At 43.0% G+C, this 24,735-nt stretch overlaps 1 protein-coding gene across 7 annotated transcripts in view; it reads right to left on the minus strand.

Moving 5' to 3' along the window:
• Positions 1-24,735, minus strand: part of LOC103392844 (adhesion G protein-coupled receptor L1-like) — a 185,543-nt gene that overhangs the window by 22,838 nt on the left and 137,970 nt on the right. For 5 of the 7 annotated variants that reach the window (XM_017040474.2, XM_025064165.1, XM_017040470.2 and 2 more), the window contains 6 exons: positions 23,567-23,676; positions 16,612-16,626; positions 6,631-6,838; positions 6,146-6,410; positions 3,026-3,353; positions 331-624 (listed from right to left, as the gene is read on the minus strand). In XM_017040474.2, the coding sequence (XP_016895963.1) occupies positions 331-624; positions 3,026-3,353; positions 6,146-6,410; positions 6,631-6,838; positions 16,612-16,626; positions 23,567-23,676 (1,220 nt within the window). The remainder of the gene's footprint in view (positions 1-330; positions 625-3,025; positions 3,354-6,145; positions 6,411-6,630; positions 6,839-16,611; positions 16,627-23,566; positions 23,677-24,735) is intronic. The other 2 variants (XM_008329582.3, XM_017040473.2) reach the window with 2 other exon arrangements.

Here is a 24,735-nt window from a genome sequence, read left to right on the forward strand (position 1 = left end):
GGCTGCAGTGTTCAGATGTACAGGAGCTAGCAGGAAAGGAGGTGAAGTCTGTGTTGTCTGGGCTTTCATTTCATTATTCGCCATTTTCAATCAGCTCTGTTACTGTGGGAGATGAGCCTTTCATTCGTGGAGGACAGGCTTTCAACTATGAGCCCACGGGGACCGTGCCTGCTGGTGGGACCAACACAGGGACAGGAGACAACAGTGGAAAAAAACAAGTGTGAGAGAACAAACATGATGATCACTTGGGTACTGGCACAAAGATATCATGCATGGTTGTGTTGGTTTCATGGAGTACAGAAATAACTACACATTTGAAGGCATCCTCACCTAGAGATCCTTTTGGACATGGGCGATCCACTGTTTCTCCCCTCTGAGTGGTGGGCCATTGGACACCCCGGACCATCTTAGCTTCACACACGTGTGGCTCTGGGCCTATAGGAGGGAGGGGTGGTCGACGGGTGACAGGCACGGTGGCTGTGATTGGTCGCAGGTCTGGATGCTTGTTGATGGAGCCTATCGGACGTGACGTGGGGGCCAGAGGTCGTGCGGTGGAAGGACTGGCACTGGAGGTAAAGGGCCTAGCTGGCTGAGTAGTGGTCACTTGTGTGGTGGTCAGTGGTCCTGAATTCATCCAGGAGTAGCAGAGAGAAAACAGGAGCGAATGAATTAGACACATTGAGCTACTGAAGTTTGTAGACCTAGCATTTATGTTAGCGTCCTGCGGGATGCCTGCTGCCTGCCAACGTCACATGTCCCTCAACCTTAATAAGTTATACCGAAAACACATGTTCAACACAATGATAACACTTTAACAAGCAAATTACCCACAATTGTGACCTGTCTCACTCTGCATTTAGTTAGCTAACTCAGGTTAGCTTCAGTAACTAAACAAAGGTGAATTCACCTACACCTTAATCCATTACAGTTTCTGTTGAAGCAAATGTAACACAATTCACAGTAGGCGTCATGTGGGTGTAGTACTGCCCTGCACTTTAAACCTGCAAGGTTAATTCACAGGTTTGACAGGTTAAGATAATCAAAAACTCATTGCAATAACTTTTATTAAAAATAAGATAAACACTACAGAAAAAGCATTAAATGCAAAAAATAAAATAAAAGTTGTTTTGTGAAGTGGAACCAGAGAATGAACCAAAGAGGAGGATCTAAAATGGAAGACTGATTAATTATAAGAACATTTGAACAGGTACTTTTTTACTTTTGGATTTGAAAAGGGACAATGAGTCAAACTTGCGGAGGTCTGGTGGCAGAGAGTTCCAGAGGCAGGGGGAGCAGAGTTACTGAGGTCCCTGCCCCCCATGGTGACCAGGCCCATGGAGGGGACAGCAATGTGAAAAGATGAAGAGCATGGATGGGCCAAGATGTTAAAAGAAGAATTTTTACTGCATATGGTAAATTATGAAGAGTTGTTGGAGGATAGGAGTAATGTGTGTGTGTGTGTGGGGGGGAGGTGGGGGGGGGGGGGGGGGATTTGGCGGGAACCAGTTGGAGTTTATAGAGAGATTCGTGAGGTAATCCAAATAGAAGTGAGTTGCAATACCGAGTGCAGAAGGTGACCAGACTGTGGACTAGGAGGAGGCACCGAGGAGAGTATAATGGGAAATGTTGCTCTGTGCCTAGCAGCAGAAATTAGGTACGAACAGACAAAATTGCAATAATATGAGTGTGACTTTTTAAAATAAAGTTTTTAAAGTAAATTTAATTTTTTAAAGCTAAAGCCGTGTGGTCTTCTATTGTCCAGCCTGGATCCCCATCACACTCCCTTGAGTTCCCTAAATTAGTCAATTTTAAGGATGTAAGAGATTTGCTGGAGTAGCTGCAAATCCTCAAGCTCCAGAGAAGATGAAGAGAGTAAAGGACACATGAATGTGAATGTAAGATCACCCTTAGAAGTGGAATTCAAAAGTTAGGTCTACAATAATTGGGGTGACAAATACGTTTCTGATCTGTTCAAAGGCTGGTCTCCGGAGTGAGGAGGAGAAGCGGGGGAGGAGATGGAAAGAAAGCATCACCACAAGTCTGCGAGGAGTAAATAATTGATCAAATGTATCAGTGAAGTCACCATCACTAACAACCAAACCTAATGCAAAGATAAAAGCAAGACATCACAACTACAATATCCTAACTGATCAAACGCAAAGTCAGCGCAGATCTCAGAGTGCTCCCGCCCGTCTGTCTCTGCCTTGTCTCTCTCTGGGCATAATCTGAGCTTCATACAGGCCTTTATGCAGCTCAGATATACAGTACATCCAAACCTCCCTCTCATATTGATGGACTGCCAAAATGCAATGTGCTGTTCCCGTTTCATCCTCTCTCTTATCATTTCAGAAAGACTTTTTCATTATCCATGACACGGAGAAGTTGATATGAAGTGCTACAGCAGTCAAACCTGAGAGGCTGATCTTTACTGTAACTACGGCTAAGGACAGAAATACAATGATTTGGCATCTGAGACATCCAACGGCCAGATAGGAAAGAGGCACAAACACATTCTGCACGGATGGTTTCACGTATTTCCTGGTCAAGCAGAGAGCATCATCGTGTCACGCAGCAGAGTGAGAACTGCTGCGTGACACTGAAAACGATGGTTTTAGCAAATCAATCCACTGTTTTCAAAACTCTCTTATTTCCTATTTCCAGAAAATTTCCAGAGAGCCTAAAATAAACAAGTTAATTATTTAATTAAGGAAAAAGGTGACTTAACGTCAGTGTGGGATTTTTAGTAAATATCTGCAAAGACATACAGTAGCTAATAGTGAGTCAAAAGAAAGTTAAAATCTACCAATACACACACTAACAGAAACTCTTCCACTGGTCTGTTTATTAAGGAACGGGAAACAAAGATTTAAGCTTACTGCTTGGAATGAAATATTATACAGTACCTATTTTTCAGTACGGATTTTTTGGGTATTGAACATTGAGCATTGATAGCGCCCTCAAATGAAATGACAGAACATACATGATAATTGAATTTATGCCTGCTTTCTCTATGACCACTTCTTACCTGCGGTGGGGTCCGGCGGTCCAAACTCCAGAGGATAGCGCAGCACATTATAGTTGTTCCAGACGTAGAGCTGGTTGTCTCGGGGGTTGTAGTCCACAGAAGAAATGTACTGATAGGGGTTTGGAAAAGGGATGTTGACAGGTTCCTCACGGGCGTGGTTTGTATTGTAGGCATACATCACCAGGTCACCACCTGCTTCACTGTCATCATCTTGATACACTGACCGTACTGCGTAAAGCACCCCGCAAGCCATGAAGGCGTTGGACGCCATCCTCTTGTCAAAGCTGGTTTCCCATGTGCCTTCAAAGCGCAGGGTGTAGGGGTTTACCTGTGGGCAAAGAACAGGGACTTGAGTCAGCTGACTCTTAATGCATAAACAAAGACAAAAGGACGCCTAAAGGGAGGTTTCAATAAATGTATGGTAATGATTAAAAAACAAAAAAATTAATCAACATATGAGTCGTTCTGCATTTTAATAGCATAGCAAAGGAAGAATCTAATCTGCTCATGTCTCCTGCGCACTGCACAATTTCAGCAATCTTATTAAATCACAACAACTCACACAAGTATAACGTGAATGTAATGAATGTGGCCAAGACAATGTTTGTTACTGTATGCATTTAGACTGCACAATGCTGATGCCTAGTAAATCATTCTGTGACTATAACCATAGACTATGTAAGATTGTAGCGACTGGACACCATTGTAAAGTGAAGCCTCGATGAAAGCAGGGGTTTGTATTGTTCAATATAATATTAAAGATTTGAAAATAAAAACAAAACTCAATTAGGTAAAAGAAAATAAGTTTTGGTTGTAATGTCATTGCACACAAAGTGAAATATTTCTGTTAATAATTACGACAAGTATAAATCAGGGGCGTTTTTCCGTGCGATTCTTGCTTCATTCGGTTTACAGACACTCGTTGTACTAGCTTTCACGTTTGAATTGTGACCAGTTGTTGGTCATTCGTTTCCGTCCTAAACCTTGCCGCTGATATTTTAGTGCTTTTTGTGAAACATACCTCCGCACTCGGACCGCATACATTGTAGAAGATAACTGCTAACGAGTGCAACAAATTTCAAACTTTTCCTCTTTCGCAGCTGTGGCTACTTCCGGACTCATCAGCGCACTCTCGCAATGTGCTTCGCTCTGATTGGATCGCTTCCCCTTTCGTCCCGCCCTAACATATTTTTCCTTTTTTGATTCGTTTATCAAAGTGTTCGTTATTTTACGTCATAGTTTACTCATTAATTTCTATTTTTTACTTTTTATCTTTATCCGTGAAAAACAGTAATAAAACAAGTGGAGCCCTTCTGTCTCTCTAATGAACTATAAGACAAAGTGGACACTCTGACTTAGTCATTGTTATTTATTAATATTGAATACATTTACTATAGGCTATAATCTAAATTTAATAATGCTTGTTTTGGAAATTGTGTAGTAAAATATCCTTCAGACTAATCCTTGAGATTACATGATGATTGTCAGTTTATTATTTAAACTTAGATTTATATCAATGTAAAGATTTATACAGTGTGTACCTAATGGTGACTTAAAAAAAAATCACGTCACATCAAGTTATGTCAATGTAGCAGCTCCGTGAACGACAGAAAAGATAGATGTTAAGATTCAAACAACTGCAGTAGCAGCAGCAACAACAAAAAAAACGTCATTGTTTGATTATGGAAGAAGTAATTTCTCAGCAAAGCGTTTCATATCCTGCTCATGTTTACATGAGCTCACAGCAGCAAGATTTATACGCGCTTGTAAAAACATTTAAAAAGTAATTAAACCATGGGCCTCGCAATTTCACAAAATTGCCTCCGTTCAATATGTATGAAAACTGTGTTAAAGGTACAACGGAGCTCCACATGTTTGAGTTGGCAGCAAAAAAAAAAAAAAACTCCAGAGGAAGTAAACAATTTCTTAGTAATGAAAGTGTTTATTACATTGTCGCCTGATTATGCTGCAGACTCATATCTTGTATCAGGTTTGATATTTCACCCAGAAAGCTTGAAATTATTTCTTGCTCTTAAGGTCAAACAGTGATTATAAATCTGGTTTTATCTCCTGCAGAAGGCATTTCTTCAAACTTCTTCACAAACCATTGTTCAAGACATTGGTTCAGTTATTACGAATGCAATTAGAGCTCATATTATTAAATAACTAATATAAACATATTACAAATTGTATGTAAAGAAATAATCTGGGTGGTTTATGATTATAATTAGGGTTATTCGAGGCAGGTTTAGATTAGGTATTAATGTAGCATCCACCAGAGGTTCAGTCTTTTTTAAGCTAAGGTAGGTCTTTGATTTCAAATTGTTTGTTGATATAAATATATAGCAAAGTAAGAAAAGATGTGTCAAAACATAATGATAAAAAGGTGTGAATATAGTTTGGTAATCAGGAATAATGACTATGTGAAAAAAAATTAATGCTAAATATGTATATGACCTTTCAGTCATTCAGTATTGCCTTGCATATGCATGCTCTTCAGGTTAAAATAGCACCTAACTACTCAAGGAAAAAAAAATCTGCACAATCAACCCCTACATACAGCAAAATTGTGTATTATGCAAATAGATAGCAGTGCATTTATTATTATTTTTATCATCAGTCAAATCAGGGAACACCCTAAACAGTTCACCAGTCCATTGCAAAATAACACAAACAATGATTCAAACTCACTCATTTGTATCTGTGGCTATTGTAAAAGTGAACAATTAACCCAATCTGCAGGTCTTTGTACTGCAGCCGTCCAGGTCTAAAACAAATGGTAATCAAATATATGATGTTGGTTCCTTGATTGGCCCTCACCCATCCATCTAATCATTGCAGCTCATAATATATAAAAGATTAGTTTCTGAATACCATGCTATTTAAATTAGCTCTAACATTTACAGGGTATTTTAATGCATCACCTTTTTTTCTGGCCAACAATATCGCTGTCATATCTCTGTATGTCATTTTTTAGAGCACTGATCTTACCTGAACACTAAGTCATTCATGTGTGACAGATGACCTTTTGCCTGACTAATAAAATGAGCTTCTGAAATAATCCACTCCTGCATTTATAATCCCTGTTTCATCCCCTTCTGTTCAGATCTGCTCACCCACCTGGCTGACCACCAGTCGTCCGTTGTTGGACTCGGTAGCGTAGATCACCCAGAGGCCATTTTCATCCACAGCTAAGTCGATGTCTGACTTCCCTCCCCAGCGGTACGGAGAGGTGTCGTGGTAGTTGGCATTTGTGATAATGGCCTCACCACTCTTGATGCGTGTTCGCAGGTCATATTTCACTATGTTCCGTGTGCGTTCCTTGTTGTAAAATACTGCTCCATCGTACACCACAAACCCTGTGCCGTCCACTCTGTTGGGTAACCTATTGACAGAGGATAACATAAGCGGCGCAGACACCCAAGAGAACATGTCGATTCATCTCCTCTGAGTGACATGATCCCACAAGAAGACTTCACGGTGAGCAAGCTGACACCACGGTGGAAACATTCTGTTATCCACATCCATATTCACATCAACAGCCAATAAATCAATACAGAAACAGATGCTATTTCATCATCCAGGACAGTGGGAGGCGCCCTTACTTGTAGGTGGTGGTGGCTCGGTTCTCTCTGAAGTCTTCCCAGGAGGCATACTCGTACAGCATGTCAGTGCGATAGGGGGTCCAGGGCATGACGTACAGACGGTCTCCAGACTGCAGCGGATCTTTACACCACGCCCCTGCCTGGTGCTCTGCCTCCTGCAGAGAGGAGGCCGGCTGCACCCGCAGCAGTGTCCCCGGGCAAACAAAGACTGCAGCAGAGGAGGTGTGTTGAAGTGAAGATGAGGAGGAGAAGAAGGGGAGAAGGTAGATACAGAAAATGAAAACAAAGCATTGAATAAATTAAACATATCGTGGTGATGGTAGGGCATGGGAAAATAAATAGAAAAAGGCCAAAGGCCATGGATTACAAAACAGGAGAGGAACATGGAGGGGACAGAAAGAAGATGTAGATAGATAAGTTAGTTGGAATTGAAAAGGAAACACAGAGTAGAAAAAGAATGGGGAGAGCGAGGACAGGAGGTTTATTATCAGATTTACATTGAAGGAACGTATAAAAGCTCATCGGTGAAACATCAGATTTGTGGTTAGAAAATGTCTGAATATGATAAATGGGAGATTTCTGGCTGCCGCCACGGCTTAAATGTAGTCTCTCTAATCTAATTAGTCTTGGCCTACTTTTTTATTTGATTGTGCAATTTCTTTTATATCAAAGACTGCTACTTCTTCGCTACGCTGCCGGGTGGTAAAAAGCGTAATTGTGCGGCTTGTTTTATTAGGACACAAATTTGGCTCTCAGTAAAGAGCAGTTCCTTGAAGAAGAGTGGGAAAAAATCTGGGGTAAAGATGTGAGGTTGGCCAGATTTTTGTTAAACACCCACAGACAAACAACACACAGACAAAATCAAAGGACTCCAAACAAACAGTTGTACAACCCTGGCTTCCAGAAATGTTGGTATACTTTAAAAAAAAATCAATTTGAAACTAAATAAATGTCAAATAGTCATGCATTCCGGAAACTGGGTTTATAGTGGAAAACAAAAAGGGACAAGAGGTCTGACATTGTGACAAAATACACAAACACACACACTGGATATCTACATTAGGCAGGTTGAGGTCATCAGCTGGGGACTAGTGTAAATTGGCTGTTTGAGGCAGTGTGTTGTTGCCTGACAGAGAAAAAGAGAGAGGAAAACAGAGAGAGAGAGAGAGAGAGAGAGAAACACAGAGAGAGTGTGTGTGCGTGTCCTGGGACTACTGGGCATATTAGCTGATCTATAAAAAAAAAAGCTAATGGCACACTCGCTCCTCTGACATCACAGAGGAACTGGCAGGAGAAAACCAAAAAGGGGAGGACGGGGGTCGGTTGGAGGCACTACATACAAAAATGGGAGGAGTTCCCATGTCTTCTCTGCCAGGTTATTTATGTGGCTGTGCGGCGTGGGGCCATGACAGGACCAGACACCTGCTGGTCACCTCACGACTGAACGCATCTCTGAACTAATTGGACTCTGCAGGGGTGTTTGGGCACAGATGACACAGAGCACACAGGGATTCACAGACAGACACATCCATACCATACTTGGAGATGACATGACACACATGCATACTCAGGTCGACATGCATATGCTGTCACGCTGTGACTGTTAGAGTGATGGAACTGTCGCAGCACAAACTGTCTTGAATATTGCATGGGGTCTGGTATACAGTGCAGGAGGTGAATAATAATAGTAGAGATGGAGTTACTTCAGGACTTCAGGAACAAAAAAAAAATAATCCAGCTTTCTCATCGCTTTATGTCACGCTGTTGTCGCCAACACTGGGCCACTTGGAAATTAGCCCGTTCTTTCAGAGGGTGTCCAGCGGGGAACGAGACTGACAGCCAAATAAGAATCTAATCATGCTCAGCCACAAACAAACACTCTGGATACAGACTCTTCACAAAGAGGAGGAGGCTTGTCAGGCTCTATTGTTGAGACCAAAATGCTAACTGGAAGGCGAGGACGCCTGAGGTGTCTGCTTTGCAAATAAACGTGGGTGAAAAAAAAAATTGCGCAGGAACAAAAATGTTGAGAGCAGTGGTTAAACTTGGCACTTCTAGACAGCCAAACAATGAATTTGTGGGCTTACATCTCACTCACTTTCCATCATACTACAATCAAACAACGTCCTTATCAAAGCAGATACAACTCAAGTACACTGCAGTCACTGACGTATTTCTATTAAAGTCTGGAATGGGCAGTTATTTATTTATTTATTTTTTATCTGAGGAAGCAATGAAAAGGAAAATAAAGTAGGACACTACCTCTAAAGTGCAGTGCTACTGTAAATAGGAAAATAAACAGCATGTCGAAAGCAGTACAGTGTTTCTGCATGTAGGTGACCCATAAAAAGGCAGGAACACTCTGCCTCAAGGTAAAATAAAGGACAAAAACAGACACGCACGACTGCTCTCTGCTGTAGGACGACCTACGGGAAATGTACAGAATAGTTACTCATTTTATCTAAAATGTGTGTGTGTGTGTGTGTGTTTAGAAGGATGGGATGTGTGTATGGGGGGAGCAGGAGGTGGAACAGCACGTTTATATGTGTGCTAGCATCAAACACAGTCATTGGTGTGGAGTTTTATGATATAGTCAAACAGAAAACACAAAGTGTTTCAAAAATCACTCTTAATGGATAAAATAATATCCCCATCTGTTTTACAAAGTATATGTACATATATATTCTGTAAATATATTACAGCCCCCCTAAAATTCAATCAAGTCCAGCAACTCACAAAATAACTGAGTTGTTCAGTCCTGACCCAATTTTGTCGAAGTACTTTGAAGCACTTTTCCCAAAATAGTTTAAGTGATAATACACAATTTACAGTGGCACTAGATAGGAAATGTGTGAAATGTTCTCTCCCTTTGGCTAACTCTCCAGCTGATGGAGTTTCATTAAGTTATGTTTTCTGTAGAGAGCACGTTAAGATAAGAGGCTGGTTTTATTGAATCCAGACTGTGCAGCGTGTCCTGCTGTTGATTTGAACAAAACTAGTTTTAAAATCCCCCAAAACCAAATAGATTTTTGGAAAGAAGCGTCAAAATGAAGACCTAAAAGTAAACTGGACACTATCTGCTGGATGCTATGATGACCTAGGTCTAACATAGCTATCTTGGGTTGTAGCCAATGAACACTGATGAACTTTGTGTGTGAGGAACTTTGTAGAAAACATATTCAAGTGATAGAAACGGACATTTACTTTTACTACATATTCCTGACCTGGAGTGAAACTCTAATCAAGCAAATTACAGGATTTTCCAGACAAGAGCACAGGGTTAAAATGTTGTTATTGGGCTAAAAGAAGTTGGTATGTAGGCCAAACGTCTATTACTTACTGTATCTATTAAAGCTCAAGAGCAATTGTTCCTGCAGTATAGTTTAGTGTGGCTAAATCTCATCCCCTATACAGTGTCCCTTCAAAAATACTTTGTGATTCTCCTCATTATTGCACCTAACCTTGCAGTCCTGTCCTCAATTGGTTGCGGTCTGCACACAATTGGCCTCATCATCACAAAAACACTGCAGAGCAGCACAAACTAACAATCTGCCTTCCTTCTCCAGGTTCCTCTGTGCCCTTTCTCTCCCACGTGAACCCTGCCCACTGTCCATCAGCAAGACTTGGTTTTATTCTAATGAACTAGAAGTTGGGTGGGCCTTTTGTCAGAGGGCTCATCTAGGGCCTTTAGGCTGCACACATGAGCTGTGAAGGGACACACACACACACACACACACAAACAAACACACACAAACAAGAGCCAAACAGAAACAGTGGCCATGCTTCACACCCCACCAACCCTGCCTAGGGGGCTTCATTAAGTCTGACCTGCGCTCCCCAGCTCTCCCGACTGCCTTCCTGTTTACCAGCTCTTTCTGTCTTTCCTTCGCTCCATCTCCCCCTGTCTCTGCCTTTAACTGTGACGAGTGATTGCAGCAGGGGGAAGTCAGAGGAGCCAAAGCCTAGCAGTAAACTCTGTAGTGGGGGAGGCTTATATGACCACAACAACAATGAGGCCTTAGCATTACATACTAAGAATTAGCCGTAAGTCTGAAGATCATTAGCGTAATTCTATGCTGGCAAAAAGCTTAAACCGTCTGGGATTATATGAGATAGTTAGATTAACAGATTAATTCCAATTTGTTGCAGATACAAATTGTACTCAAGATCATCCAAGAGCCCTCACTAAGCAGCAAAAACTTTTTTTAAATAATAAACTAGCCTGATGGCTAATGAAACTTACCTTATCAAGGATTAAAACCCATGCAGGAGCTATCATACTAAAGCACAGCAATTACTGCCACATAGTATAGAAGAAAATAGTGCTCCAGTAATTGGCTATTTATCTCCATAAACTCCTTCTCCAGGTATAGGTCAGCTGCTCGTTGTCAATACGAGACTGCAGTATAAAATGATGAAAGTGCCCGAAGTTTTCCAGAAATGACAGTAAATCTCGCTCCTAAGAGCATGGTGGCAATTTGTGATCGACTGGTAACGCAATTAAAAGTGAGCAGTGACAGCTCCAGGCTAAATTTAGAGTTTTCATTTTATTTGTCCTATATAAACCATGGTTTTCTCATGTTTGATGTGACAGCATCATGGTGATGGATAATGTATGATCTAAACACATCCTGTCAAATGTTGTCAAACTGTTTCTGAAGTAAGTCCTTGGTGCTCTTCTGTATTTTTTCTTTTTCTTTGCTTCATATTTAGTTCTTTTGGATATCTGCTGGCTCAAGCTTTTGCTCAGTCCATAGTCATGGCCTGAACACAGGGCAGACTGCTGAGCACATGCTGCTCTAATTGAATCCCACACCTGTTACTGGCAGGTGCAGGTTGTGGGCAGCAGGGGGCAGAAATGAGCATAGCGTGGTACCGCACCTCCCATGCTGGACAGTTGAAGTGAACTGCTGATGTGTATAACATCAGAAGTCCATTTAGTGGCGTATGCGTGTGTGTCTGTGCGGTGTACGACTCTGTGGCATGCTTGTGTGCAGTTCACGGAGACAGAGACAGGTGAGGGTCAGAAGGCGTGAAGAAGAAGGAGCGCGTGTCCTGTGTGTGCAAACTAGACAAGAGAGGGGAGTAGAGTTAGACAGAGTAAATAGGTTATTTCCTGTGAAATGAGAATTAAGAGTGAGTTAATCGGCTGAGGAGTGATTGATAGCGACAGGAAAACAGAGGAAGTAGTAAGGAGGCAGAAGGGAGGGGCGCTCCCCTTGTGATTCCACTTCCTTTTAGATTACAAAAAAAGTCATGGGGATAAAAGAGCACAATATCACACAATACAAACAGCTGACGTTTACACACAGACGTACGCACAAACTCTCAGACACCGGACACAGGGACAAGCTCCAGACAGAGGAAGAGGCAGGTGTCAACCCAGCACCTTTGTCAACCTTACCATTTACCCCAGAGAATACCCTTCACTGAGACCCAAGCCTGGCAACGGTGAGAGATATCATGTGCTGAAAGCAAAGTCTTATCTGTTTTAGAGTGACGCTGACACTGGAAAAGTTGACAGGAAACTTGGTGAGGACATGGCTGCATCGGCCACCTGCTGTAGATACAGCTGATGGCACAGTGTCAGGGTCACGCCCAATCACTGAAGTCACTGAAGATAGACAAATCCACAAGTGAAGCTACAGACTTTTGATGCTTAGCAGCATGTGTGGCAGCAGCATCGTGTTAGTAGAAACTAATGAAAAAAAGAAAGAAAAGGAAATGGGAGTAGTAAACTTTTGAAGTAATTCAGAAAATTAAAGGTTTATTATCTTTGTCAGTAGTTCCCAGTCTTTTAGTAAAGAACTTTATATAAGAACTTTTATAAGAAGATATTTGAATTACTATTTAGCAGACAATAATGTATGGTGGATGACAGTGTATGGATGACATTGTGTGTCAATGACAATGACAATGACTTCTGATCTAGACTTTAATTTTAAGAACATAAACTCAACTTACGTCAGACCTACAGTCATACCGTACAGCAGTGTTTAATTGAGGAATATCTTGCATGTACATTTTTTCCTGATCAAATGTATATATATTTTCTATGATGCCTTAATAGAATTAATGCATAATCAAAGGCCTTTTCAAACCTGCTGCTAAAATATACACATAATAGTTGTTGTTCTGAGACTGAGGATTCAGGTAGCACTGTCCAACACAGGCACAAGATGAGTAATAATCTGGTTTAGTTGTTATCCCAGCTGCATCCCCGTGTCTCTCTATTCCCCTCTGTTCTAAATTAGGACTCCCTTAGGTGCTGTGTCTCCATTAGGGTCAGGAATTAGTGAAGGCTTGGGGCAGAATGACCTTCAAATACATTAATTTGTCCTTGAATCTCATAATCCCCTTAGAGTACTTAGTAGTTATATTTTGCCTAACCAGTGGGGAAAATATCTTCTACGGTACATTATCTCTTTGTCCTACAGGCTCATATCAGTATTTGCCTGTTGCCTCCTATCAAAGGTTGTGTAAAATTAAATGACACTGGACATAGCTAAGAGCAACCTAAGATTTCGGACAAAATGCAAGAAAGTTTATGAATTTGAATTAGCTAGGAATAATAGCTGTTCAATAAGTACAAATGACTTGAACCAAATCCCATGTATGTGAAAAGTTAGTCTTAACCAGGGCTGGGCCAACTTTGTGGCTCACGTGCCAAAATGAGATTCACAATTTGACTGGTGGGCCGGTTCAGTATTGGTTGGATGTAGAATACTGGGTGAAATAATTTAATTAAACTATATGGAAATATAAAGGTTAAACCTAAAGATTTCAAAGATAACTTGACACATTATGTCTGCTGCCATTTGGTGGCATCAACACAAATTACAGTTGTATTATTGTAATGCACGAAACAGAAAGATTAACATTGGTCATTACCAAACCTAGTAACAGTGTTTAGTGGTCTGCATTAGAAAGCCCAGCAGGCTGTATCTGCCCCACGGGCCATAGTTTGCTCAGGTGTGGTCTAAACCAAATTCATTCAGCGTTCTGTTTTTTGGCCCTCACCGACAGCTCCCTTCACTCACTCTCTCCTTCAGCCCGGGCTGTAACAATAAAATGACTCCTGCATGTACAGTCATTGCCTCCACTTTATCTTTCTGTTTTTGCCGAATTAGGTGTCTGCACTGCCTGGGTCACATGACTGTGCTTGTGTGTGGTGGATCATTCCTAATGAGGTTCAGCTGCCTGACTCATCGTCTCTATAGCGACCGCCTCTCCATGTCTTTCACAAATTGCGGCCATTCTTTGGATTTTCTTGTCACATGGTGCGGTGATTGTCGCTCATTTCCCTCAACCTACATGAATCACAGGTTAAGAGCAGTTTGTGTGAGTAATGTCACATCACTGCACCATTTCCTGCTTCTACGGAATAGAATGGTCCTCAAAAGTCCAATACTGCTTTCCTCTCCTTCTATTTTAAATGAAGGTGAGGAAAAATATGGTGGGAATTTGTTTGGCCCAGTCAGCAGTTAGAAAGCTGCTATAATGATGTATGGAGTGCACTCTGTTGGACTGTCAGTGAAAAAGGCCGAGAAAAGAAAGTGGAATGGAAAGTAGAGATGGCTGACGCCGGCATAGTCCTAAAATAGCCCGACAGTAGGTCGACTGACAGTGTACGACACTCATTGAACAGGATCTCCCCACTGTGACATCATCACCTCTAGTTTCACGTCACTCTAATCCGTGCATCAGCCAAACAATTGATGATATGAAAATATTAAATGGACTTGAACTGATGTTGAGGCCTAATGTAAATTCACCTTCAACACCATAACAAACACTAATTGATCTTCACATGTGTCCTTTGAGTAAACAGACACAGTGACCAATGAATGAGCGGTCATTCCATGTTAACTCTGGCTATTTAACCTCTGACCCTATTAGCTCCAATCAACTGTTTCTTACAGCTTGTGGCCAGACAGTGTCCTTCACCATATTTAAATTTATTGTATTTCTCATATTCACTGGAACAAGATTATGAGTTTAATTCAGTTTTCAAATGTGTTATATATAAGTTGTCTCTTTTCTTTAGCAAGCTTACACTGTTTATGCAACAATTAAATACAGATTTATATGAGACATTTGAGATTATCATATATCTACACATATTAACGTATATCCTATACAAATTTGATTTTGTGATTATGTTTTATGGGTTTTTTTATAAATTCAACAGAAAAAGTACTTGTTCTCAGTGGGTACTTTTTTTAAATTCTAGGTTTTTTTTTTAAATAGAACAAAAACCACAGCGGATTAGGAAAGTGAAATGTTATAACATTTTGTCAGATTTTGTCCCATTCAAAGGTCAACTGTTTTCAGTTCAAGTGCTGAATGACTAGTCAAAGTATTGATGCATCCCTGGTGGTCTTTAGAAAAATTTGATTAGTTACATTTTTGAACAGCTCTCGACTAACTAATGACTCGAGGGATAAACCCGTGAACACCACACAGGACCAGGAGCTCCATTAACAACTCAATGGCGACTTCCAAAAGAGTTAATTCCTCCAACATGTGGAAGCAGCCATGGTGCCAGACTGGGCAATGGCCAAGGTTGAGAGAGATGTGAGTAGAGGAGGTCAGAGTGAGTTGGGGTGGGGGGGGGGCCTCAGAGAGGGGGAGGGTTGAGGCTCATTGGGATGCCGGTGCTAATGGCTACTACTCTGAGCCTGACCTTGTACATAGGTCAGGTCTGTATGTGCTCTTTAGGATGCAAGTGATTGAGGTGCCTGGTCATACTGATTGGTGCTCTTTAGTGCTGGTGATGCAGCCACGCTGCATCAGAGAGGCCATTACCAGAAGCTGTAGCACGTCCTCCCCCTCCAAGGCCTCGCTGAACACAGAAAGGACCGGTGGTGGGGGGTTGACTGATGTGCATGGGTGTAAGAGGGGCACAGGTTCACAGTGCATGAGCAGTAAAGAAAGTGGAGAGGTAGTGGTAGAGAGTGAGAGAGAGGCAGGGTAGAAGGGAGAAGGCTGAGGAAAAAGAGAAGTGTAAAAGATGCTCAAAAGAGCCTGCGGCTGCTTGTGATGGCCTGGTGTGATCTGGGAGATAAACCAATCAGAAAAAGCGATAGACCACAAGAAAGGGGGAGGAATGAGAAACAAAACAGAGAGAAAAGGAGCAGAGATAGATAAGAGGAGTGAGAGGAGACAGGAGTTAAATGGACGAGTGAATAATTGGAGGAGAGACAGAATGAGAGGAGGACACTGAAGCGCCTGGAAATGGGATGTGTAACCGTGCCAGTTACTTTCTTTTTACAGAATGGTGGGACTTAAGGATTGCAGCAACACTGAGCTCTGAATCAGTCCTGAGAAAGTAAAACAGGGGGAAGAGATAGAATTTGGACAAAACCTAACAGCTGATTAAAGGAGAGGGACAAATAAATTAGAATATTCAAATGGGTGAAAGAAGAGAGACAAATGTGTTGGTAAATGTAACTGTTAAGTGTGTGTGATGCTGTGAAGATGCAACAAAAAAAATTCTGCAATGAGACGATGTGAATGAATGGCTTCGGAGATGTTTAACTTCACACAGGAAAGGAATGGCATTATTTTCTCGTTTATCTCTCTCAGATATTGTTTGTGTGTGTGGGTGCGGAGCATGTGTGTGTGTGTGTGTGTGCGGAGCATGTGTGTGTGTGTGGGTGCGGAGCATGTGTGTGTGTGTGGGTGCGGAGCATGTGTGTGTGTGTGTGTTTGTGCAGGTCAGGCTGGTGGCATCATAACCAAGGATGAAATCTAGAGGGATTTTAGAGTTTTGGTTATAAGTCAAAGATAGACAGAAAGACAAAGGCAGAGGAGGCGATTAGAGATTGAGGAAGAAAAGGGAGGGATATCAACATCAAACATGACCACTACACAAGGTGCTGGGTTAGGAAGGATATGGGGCAGGAATGGAGACAAGGGAGGAGGAGGAGGGAGGAGGAAGGGGCGAGCTGTGGTTGTTATGTTCATCGTGGTCTTTACCTTTTTGATCCACTTCTATTCAAGCATCGGAAAAAAGGAGAAAGAAAAGAGATAGAAAGATGAAAAGGAAAGACAAGAAGTAAGAAAAAAAACAACAGGAGTAGAGAGAGAGAGAGAGAGAGAGAGAGGGAAGGAGAGAAGGAAAAGGAAATAAAAGAAAAACAGGTGCAGGAAAAAAGAGAAAATTGAGATTAAATAAAATGCTGTCCTTTCTCTCTCTCTGCTTTTTTTAAAGCAAGTTATCTGTCTGTGTTATGGTTGGCTACTCAGAGAAAGGATGGCTCAAATGGAAAATGAGGAGGGGAAATGGCCTGACCTGGGTTTAAATCCATTTCCATTTCATTTCAGTTTTTATCAATAATCCCCCAACAACACATTTTTTACCCCCAACCACACACTCTCAACCCCACCTCCACCCCTCTTGCCACAACCCTCCCTCTTTTCCTCACACATCCACTGTTCCAACGTGAGGGCCTGTGGAACCTGCTGGAAAAAAAAGAGAACGCAGACGTACATCCTGACGTTTGACGTCCTCTTCAGCTGTGGGAGGAAACAAAGAGAGAGAGGAAAGGTGGAGGAGTGGATGAAGATGTCTGGGATGGATCGTTGCCTTCCTTTCAGACTAACTCCAACTACAGTCTGTGTTGACCTGAGAGCACTGCCTTGATCTTGAGTAAAGCGGCGCTTTTGGCTTTGCTCAATTTACAGTGCCGAGATTCTCGCTATAGAAACCAGCAAAAACACTCAACCCATCGACCGTCCAATCAATGGGGAACTGCGGGGTTGCCTGACCAAAGCTGGCTCATCAAAGAAAAGAGAACAAACAACAGGGGGAAAGGAAGGGTTTGACAGAGTGGAACGCTTCAGAAACACACAGAGAAACCCAGAGACAGGGTCTGGGGTTTCTGGGGATGAAGGGTGGGGGGTGGGAGGGGTCAGTAGTTGTCTACAGTGGGCTCATCACACACAAGTCAATATGTTGGTGTGTTGAAATACACTAAAGCCCCAGCAGGTGAGGCATGGCTCCCCTGACGTCTGTGGTGCTGCTCGGTGCCTGCTTGTGTTGCTAGGTCGGGGGAGATCCATGAGCAGCGGGAGACTTGGGCGGGGTGAGAAAGGAAGGATCTCACCTCTGCCGTGCAAACTGTAGGCGTTGGCGCACACACATACGCCGTGAGCTCGCCGTGGCCCGGTGGTGTGTGAGTTGACTGTCACGTCTCGTGGGACAGGACGTGTCAGAAAGGCACTTGGCTGGTGGATCCCTGCCATGAGCATGATTGTTGTGTATGTGTTGTGGCGAGTCCCATGTCCCTCGGGGGGGCCTGTGAAATTGTCACAACACCTCGTTATGATGAACATAAAGAAGGACGACAGCGAGAGAGAAGAAAGAGTGAACGAGGGGAGAAGGAGAGAAAGGGAGAAACCACTATATTGAGATTTTTGGACCAAAATAAACCCTGTTACAGTTACATCACTTTCTAATGTGTTTTCTTTTTTTCATGCTTTCATTTTCATTTTCATTGTCAAAGGTTCACTGTTTAGGATCTGGGTGAGATTATTATACATTACTTTTTTATTGTCAGATGCAGGAGATAATAATATTTTACTGATGCTTTTTAAGTGTTCCCTCCATAGAAAGTGTAAATTGCTGCTTTCATTACCACAGTTTTTTATGGCAGCAGTGGGTCATTTCTAAAGAGGCTGCCGTCACCATGTATTTACATTAGCCAAGAAGGAAGCCAATCTACATTCCCTTTGTATAGGAACGAAACCTGAGAGTCAGCATGTGCTTCCAGTGAACCACATTTATCCATTTCACCACTAAAGGTTGCTTATTCTTATTTTGTGTATCTTTAGGATAGTTACTCCGTTGTTTCTTATGAGTTTATGAGCAGGATGTAAAGCATTAAAAAAATAATTATTATATAAATATATCTTTATATTTTAAAAAATAGATTAAATGTATGAAATGGTTTTTGGACTATAGTTGAATGAATACACTGGCTGCATATTTGAATTAATTTCAACCAGATTTGTACCTGTTTTTACTGTATCAGATTCATTAAAAAACATCTGTGTGTGATCTTTCTTTGGCGACTTGAAACTATGACATTGGCCAAATAAACATTTTTCCAAAGGTTATTGTTATTATTTTTAACTGTGGTTAGGCAGAATTTTATCTTTACCTCTTTGACTGTAGAGAATGAGGCTCGAGGGCAAAAGAGTGAAAGACACAGAGAGAAGAAAAGGAAAAGCGATTCACACTGGGTGAAACAAATTGAAGAATGAAGCGCTAACAGTTGTCGCCCAGTCAGTGTGGAGGATGTCCATGCATCTTAGCATTGAAGGCAGCATTAGTACCAACAGCCACTGATCATTTGTCATTTAGTGCCAAGATCAAAAAGAACAAACAACCTCCACCGAGACCTAAGGGATGGCAGCCATTTTCAGCCTAGAGGCGTAAACATGGCAACGCTATGAAAGCGAGCCCTGTGAAGCTGGGGCAGGGGGCAGAAAAGCATTACATCCCCACCACCAACTGCGAGTGCAATCATTAGCTCCAAGGTTAGCCGAGGGAGAGAGTGGCCAGAGAGCATCCATGGCTTTCATCCTCACTGGAACAACTGTGGGGGGGGGGGGGGAACAGCAGTATTCAGCAGAGCTGGGATACACTGACTTCTTCATAGAGGAAATCGTCTGACAGCTTGTGAGTCTGAAGTTCACTCTTCAAAGATGTCATGGTGTACGTAATGATATAAATGAGTACGTTTGCCTGCAAAGGAAGGAAGTAATGCTGATGAGCTGCTCATGGAGGGAAGAAGAGAGAGAGAGAGAGAAAGGGGGAGGGAGAGCAGTGGAAGAGGCAAACTTCTTCTTCAGTGCTGCAAGGAAAAAAACAGAAGAACAAAGGGGGCAGTAGACTTCTGTTGACTCCATTAAACATGAGGCTGGTTGTCCTGAAAAACAAACATGGGGCACAGGGACACACCAGATCACATGTACCTAGACACACACACACACACACACACACACAGAGAGAGAGAGAGAGAGAGAGAGAGAGAACAGAGAGAAAAAAAAGACAGAAACTCGTCAAACTGTCTGCACAGTGAAGCAGGAGGTGAGTTTAAGGCCACCTTGGCTGTTTGTCTGATTCATTCAGCATTTCTCTTTCAGGGCTCTTTTGAGAAATAAGCCACTGCCCTCTCTCCCCTTAATCACTGCTCTGCTCTTTCTACAACCCTATCAATTACTCCCACACTAATGAGTCGAGCACCCCCAACACACACCCGCTCAAACACCGTGGGACCACTGCAGGACAACTTAGCCACCCCTGTCTCCTCCAAAGTGTTGAAAAATAGCGTGTCCTCTCCATCTTCTCCTTTCTTTCTTTCTCTTTTGCTTTGCATTTTTCATGGTAGACTCATCCCTTTCTGTGGCCCCAGCGAAGCCTCTCACTCTTCATTCACCAAACATTTATGAGCACGATGTCTATTAGAGCCTCTATACATATTAATAGAATTTCACTTTCGGCTACATCAAAGTGTTTCCTCTCATTCCCTGAAAACGTGTCACATTATAATGCCATTTTATTTCTACTTCTAGTTTTTTTTTTTTTTTACAACTCAACTATCATTTCAAGCAGCGTTGTGTCCAAAAAGCAATGTTTTGTAATGAAAAGGCAACATTAACTATATTTTTGTGTTTAAATTAAGCTGTGACAGAAATATTCAAGCCACAGAAATATAAAGGGTGAAGCAGACAGAACGGAGCTAACCATGAAGATTTGCCACCCCTCTGTGCTGCACAGCCTGAGCAGGCACTTTTAAAACCAGTACCTGCACTGTGAATATTAACCAAATAAATCACAAATGATAAAATAGTGGAGGCAAAACACTAGGCTTAATGGTTCTGGCATGGCTCGCATGGATAGCCCCAGTGAGGAGCATTAGGGATCAATAATGATGTAGCACAGTGCCCTGGTGGAGCAGGGTGGACAGGTACGGCTGTATGTCTGTGTTAAAACTGCAGTGTAGGCCATCCGGTGCATGAAGTACACGCTGCAGCTGTGTGCAGGGACCTGTGATGTCTTAATGTGATCCAGCAGTCAACAACAGACAGTGACAGTGTGAAATGAGAGTTCAGTTGAGCCATTTTGTCTTGCTCTGTTCCGGCTGGCAAAAACAACGTTATGTGGAGGCCTCACAGGGCTTTTTGGCTCAACAAGATATGATTTGACTTGTTTGGCCGATGTTGTATTTTGCCCGAATGATCCCACATGCAGAGCCACACACACACACACACATACACACACGTAGTGTGAGTTGGAACTGTCAGCGTGTTGTTTCAGGTGACTGGTAACATGGTGTCTGTGTGACAGGTACAGAAAGGACCACCTCACCCAGATCAACATGCTGTCACACCTACTGTGACACATAACCTTTATATATCATCTTTCTGTTGTTCACCCTTTTGTCGAGACAACTGACGGGAAACACGCCTTGGCTTTAGTTTATGCCCAAATGCCCAGTGTATTCAGCCGATCGTGAATGATGGGCCATTACAAGAGTGATTAGCAACAGCAAATTCAATTAATCTTGACAAATCTCTGCTGAAGCAGAACTGAAAAGAGTGATGCACCCCCTCTCCTGGTAATTAAAAGAAGCCAAGGTGAGTGGCGTGCAGTGCAACTGTGTTTCATTCCAGGATAAACAGTTCCAAGGCTGAGTCTGAATCTGTCAGCTTATATTAGGTCTGTCAGACAAGCACAAATATTTAGAGCAGCTGCGGCGTGAGCGGCACGTGCACATGGGTGCGCGGGCTCTTGTTTCCGTTTCTAAGGTGGGTTTTCGGCGAGTCTGCTGTGACTGTGTATCTCCAGGACAGGAAAGTGGCAGAGGACCGAGGTAATTGGCTCTTCTTTGTCACCTCATACAGGTGAGACTTTTCATCAGCTTCCAATTTTATAAGCTGGGCTATACTTTAAATGCAATAAACAAAGGTTTTTGTCCTGTAATACTGAGAGGGAAAATGCAAGTCAGCAGCTATTTAATCATCCCGCTGATTGGTTCATGCAGAAAGAACAAGCTCTCTTGTGCAGTCAGACAGAAAAGGACAAGGTTAGAATGCAGAAGAAGGAAGCAGGGCTCTTAAAAAAATGGCACTGTGACCCCCGGTGGACAATACAATCAAGGACACAGCTACAGCCCAAGACTAGGAAAGATTTATTAAGCAAAAATATGTTACTGTACCGGGGCAGTGTGACCTCAGCTGAGATTGACCGCAAGACATGATAACAGAGCCAAGAAGAGACTGGAGGAGAATTCTTCTTGCCACTTAGAAGGTTGTTAGGGAAGGGCTCACACTAAATAATCCACAGTGCCACAAAACCCAACCTAATTTCTTATCTATGATTGTGGCTTCAACCTTACTCCACAAAGTCCCTTGCAAGGTAATGTGAGGACACGAAACCACTGAGCAGAAGCAGGGCGGGAGTGAGAGAGGCGCTTTGAAGTCCCTGAGTTTTCAGTGTGTCTCCATCAGAGGTGAGTGGCTCAGTGTTTGAATATTCACTGCACCTGAAAAAGAAAAGAAACAAGAGAGACAGCAGAGAGAGACACAGCAGAGTGGACGGATGCTGTAGAACAATGTAAGTGGAAGAATAATGAGGGGAAAAGGGGGCGAAAATGCAGGACCTTGTAAAGCAGATAGGAAGAAACAGTGCAAACTGAGAAGGAGTGTTGAAAGGGATAGAGAATATATTGACTGGGTTGAAAAATAAGCCAAAAAAAAGAAGATGTGATAGAGAGAGATCTTTTAGATCAAAGATAGAGAGGGAGGAGAAGTGAGAGAAAAGGTTAGGAGCCTGGTGTGGACTCAGTCCAGTGACTCGTGACGTCTGCATCTAAGGAAAAAAACAGAGAGAATTACCCCCATCCACACCCAAATAGACCACAGATGTCCCCCAGTTGCCCCACTAAAATCACATTTGCACCTCCCACCCTGTTTTTGCAATCCAATTCTGCCTCTTCCTGGTGAACAGGAGCACCACTGCCCCTCCCCTGAAAATAAGTGCCCCTGCATCAGGAGGGGATCAATGCTGAGAGAAATATATACATGGGAGGGAAAAGGGAGACTGAGAGAGAACATTTTCACATGGGTGAGGATCAACACATCACCTTATAATCCATGCTGTGTGAGTCTGCCGTTGTTGGCGCTCATTCTCTCCACGCACCTCTGAGCACCGGCATGAGGAAGTCAGCCGTAACTATGGGGACATTAAAATGTGTGGCACGCCAGATCGCATGGTCTAAAATTACCCCCTCTGCTCTTAACATTCCTGTTGTGAAGTGAGCAGCACAGCCTCACCTGCCTCCCAGTCTCACTGCACCCAATTTCAATTCTTATGCGGGAAATCAAAGGGACAGCAAAGGTGTTTGGCAGCAGATAAAGGCAGTTTTATGCCTCCGGGTCAATCTGTGTGTGATCACCAGGCGGTGTGTCTTACACTAGAGTAATCACCAATGAGAGTTGACCACGCGTTTGCAGTGGGTGTGTGAAGTCCTTATCAGACCTTGCATTTGTGGAGCACCTTCTCCCATGTGAAAATCCCTCTCAGTTTACTTGTGCGTCGCTCTGTCAATGAAGGAAAAAAGGTTTAGCTCTCCTCGCGAGTGTGTGTGTGTGTGCTGTGGAAGTGTCAAAGGAGAGAACAGGAGGAGAGAGACAGAGTGCAGCTGAGGGTGACTGTCTGTCTTTGGGCTGCCTTTATTGAAAGAAGCCAGAGACAGCAGGTGTGCGCGAGTGAGTGTGTGTGGACATCATTTGTTGCTTTTTGGGACGTGAAAGATGAGGCAGGAGTTTCAAGTGGGAGGTAAAGGGAGGAAAAGGAGGGACAGTGAATGGGTTGAGGGAGGGCAGGAAGATGTAAAGGGATAGACTTGATTTTAGTACTCACTGTAAGGGACACACTCATACTGGATTTCCAAGTACTTGTAGGTCCCTGGGCAGGGGTCTGGGAACACGTCTGACCCTGCTACCACCACACACTGAGTGCGGTTGTTACACCTGCAAGGGGAGACAGACAGGAAAAGAGGGGAGAAAATAGAATGAAAATAAGGAAGGAAGTGATGAAACAAGTGTCATTGAAAGAAGACTAAAGAGGAGTGGGTACCAAAAAAAAACATCTTCAGGCCCTGAAAGACGGAGGGAACGGTAGGGAAGGGAGTAATTTCACACTAGACTAGATCATGTGACAGCTGCATCCGAGGGGAGGTGGGAAACAGACAGGGAGGGTCGGAGGGAAGGAGGGGGGAAAAGGAGGGGAAAAAGGAGTGGAGCGAAGGATAGAGAGGAGTGGGAAGGGAGGGGAGAAAAAAAAAGATGGTGACTGACGTAAGAGGCCCGTCTCTTGGGGGATTGTGAGTGGGAGCAATTAGAGGTGAGAGAACAGGGAAGGACGAGGGGGGCAAGGCAAATATTCCACTCCGGTACGCTGCACACGAGGAAAACATTCATATGCACATAATACCTTTGACTAAACCAAAGGACTCCATGCCTTCTCACGTTCGCACACCGACTCTCACACATACTGAAAAGACAACACACGTCCACACACACGCCCTCTCCTATTCCCGTCACACAATCCTTCTCCGTCCGGCTTCCTGTGCTATTCCCTCCCTTATATCTCAAATCTCTGCTGTGCTCACTCTATCATCTCATCATTTCTGGCAGTCTTCCTCCTTTCCTCTTAGCCTTCCCCCCCTTTCCTTCCCCCCCCCCCCATCCCCTTCTTTCCCATGTTTCTCCCCAAGCTAGCACCCTCACACTGTGCCTCCATTACATGCGTGATGGATTGCTGAGAGAGGGCTTCCATTGATCTGAACTCAGAGGAAGCAGATGCTGCGTGCAAACACAGAGAGCAGCTGAAGGAAGCTGAACAAATACTCTCGCAGCAATCCAAAACATATACATACAGTATACTCACACATCCCTTATTGCACGTACACATGCACAGTGCACACTCTTATACACAGAAAAGTAATGATGTTTTGCATCAAACAAGAATGCTGACACCGGTGTTCCACACAAGGTGTCAAAACTTCAATTGGAAAAGCAGGAAATTCA

The sequence above is a fragment of the Cynoglossus semilaevis genome, chromosome 17, assembly GCF_000523025.1.
Source record: "Cynoglossus semilaevis isolate Cse_v1.0 chromosome 17, Cse_v1.0, whole genome shotgun sequence".
NCBI classification, from domain to species: domain Eukaryota; kingdom Metazoa; phylum Chordata; class Actinopteri; order Pleuronectiformes; family Cynoglossidae; genus Cynoglossus; species Cynoglossus semilaevis.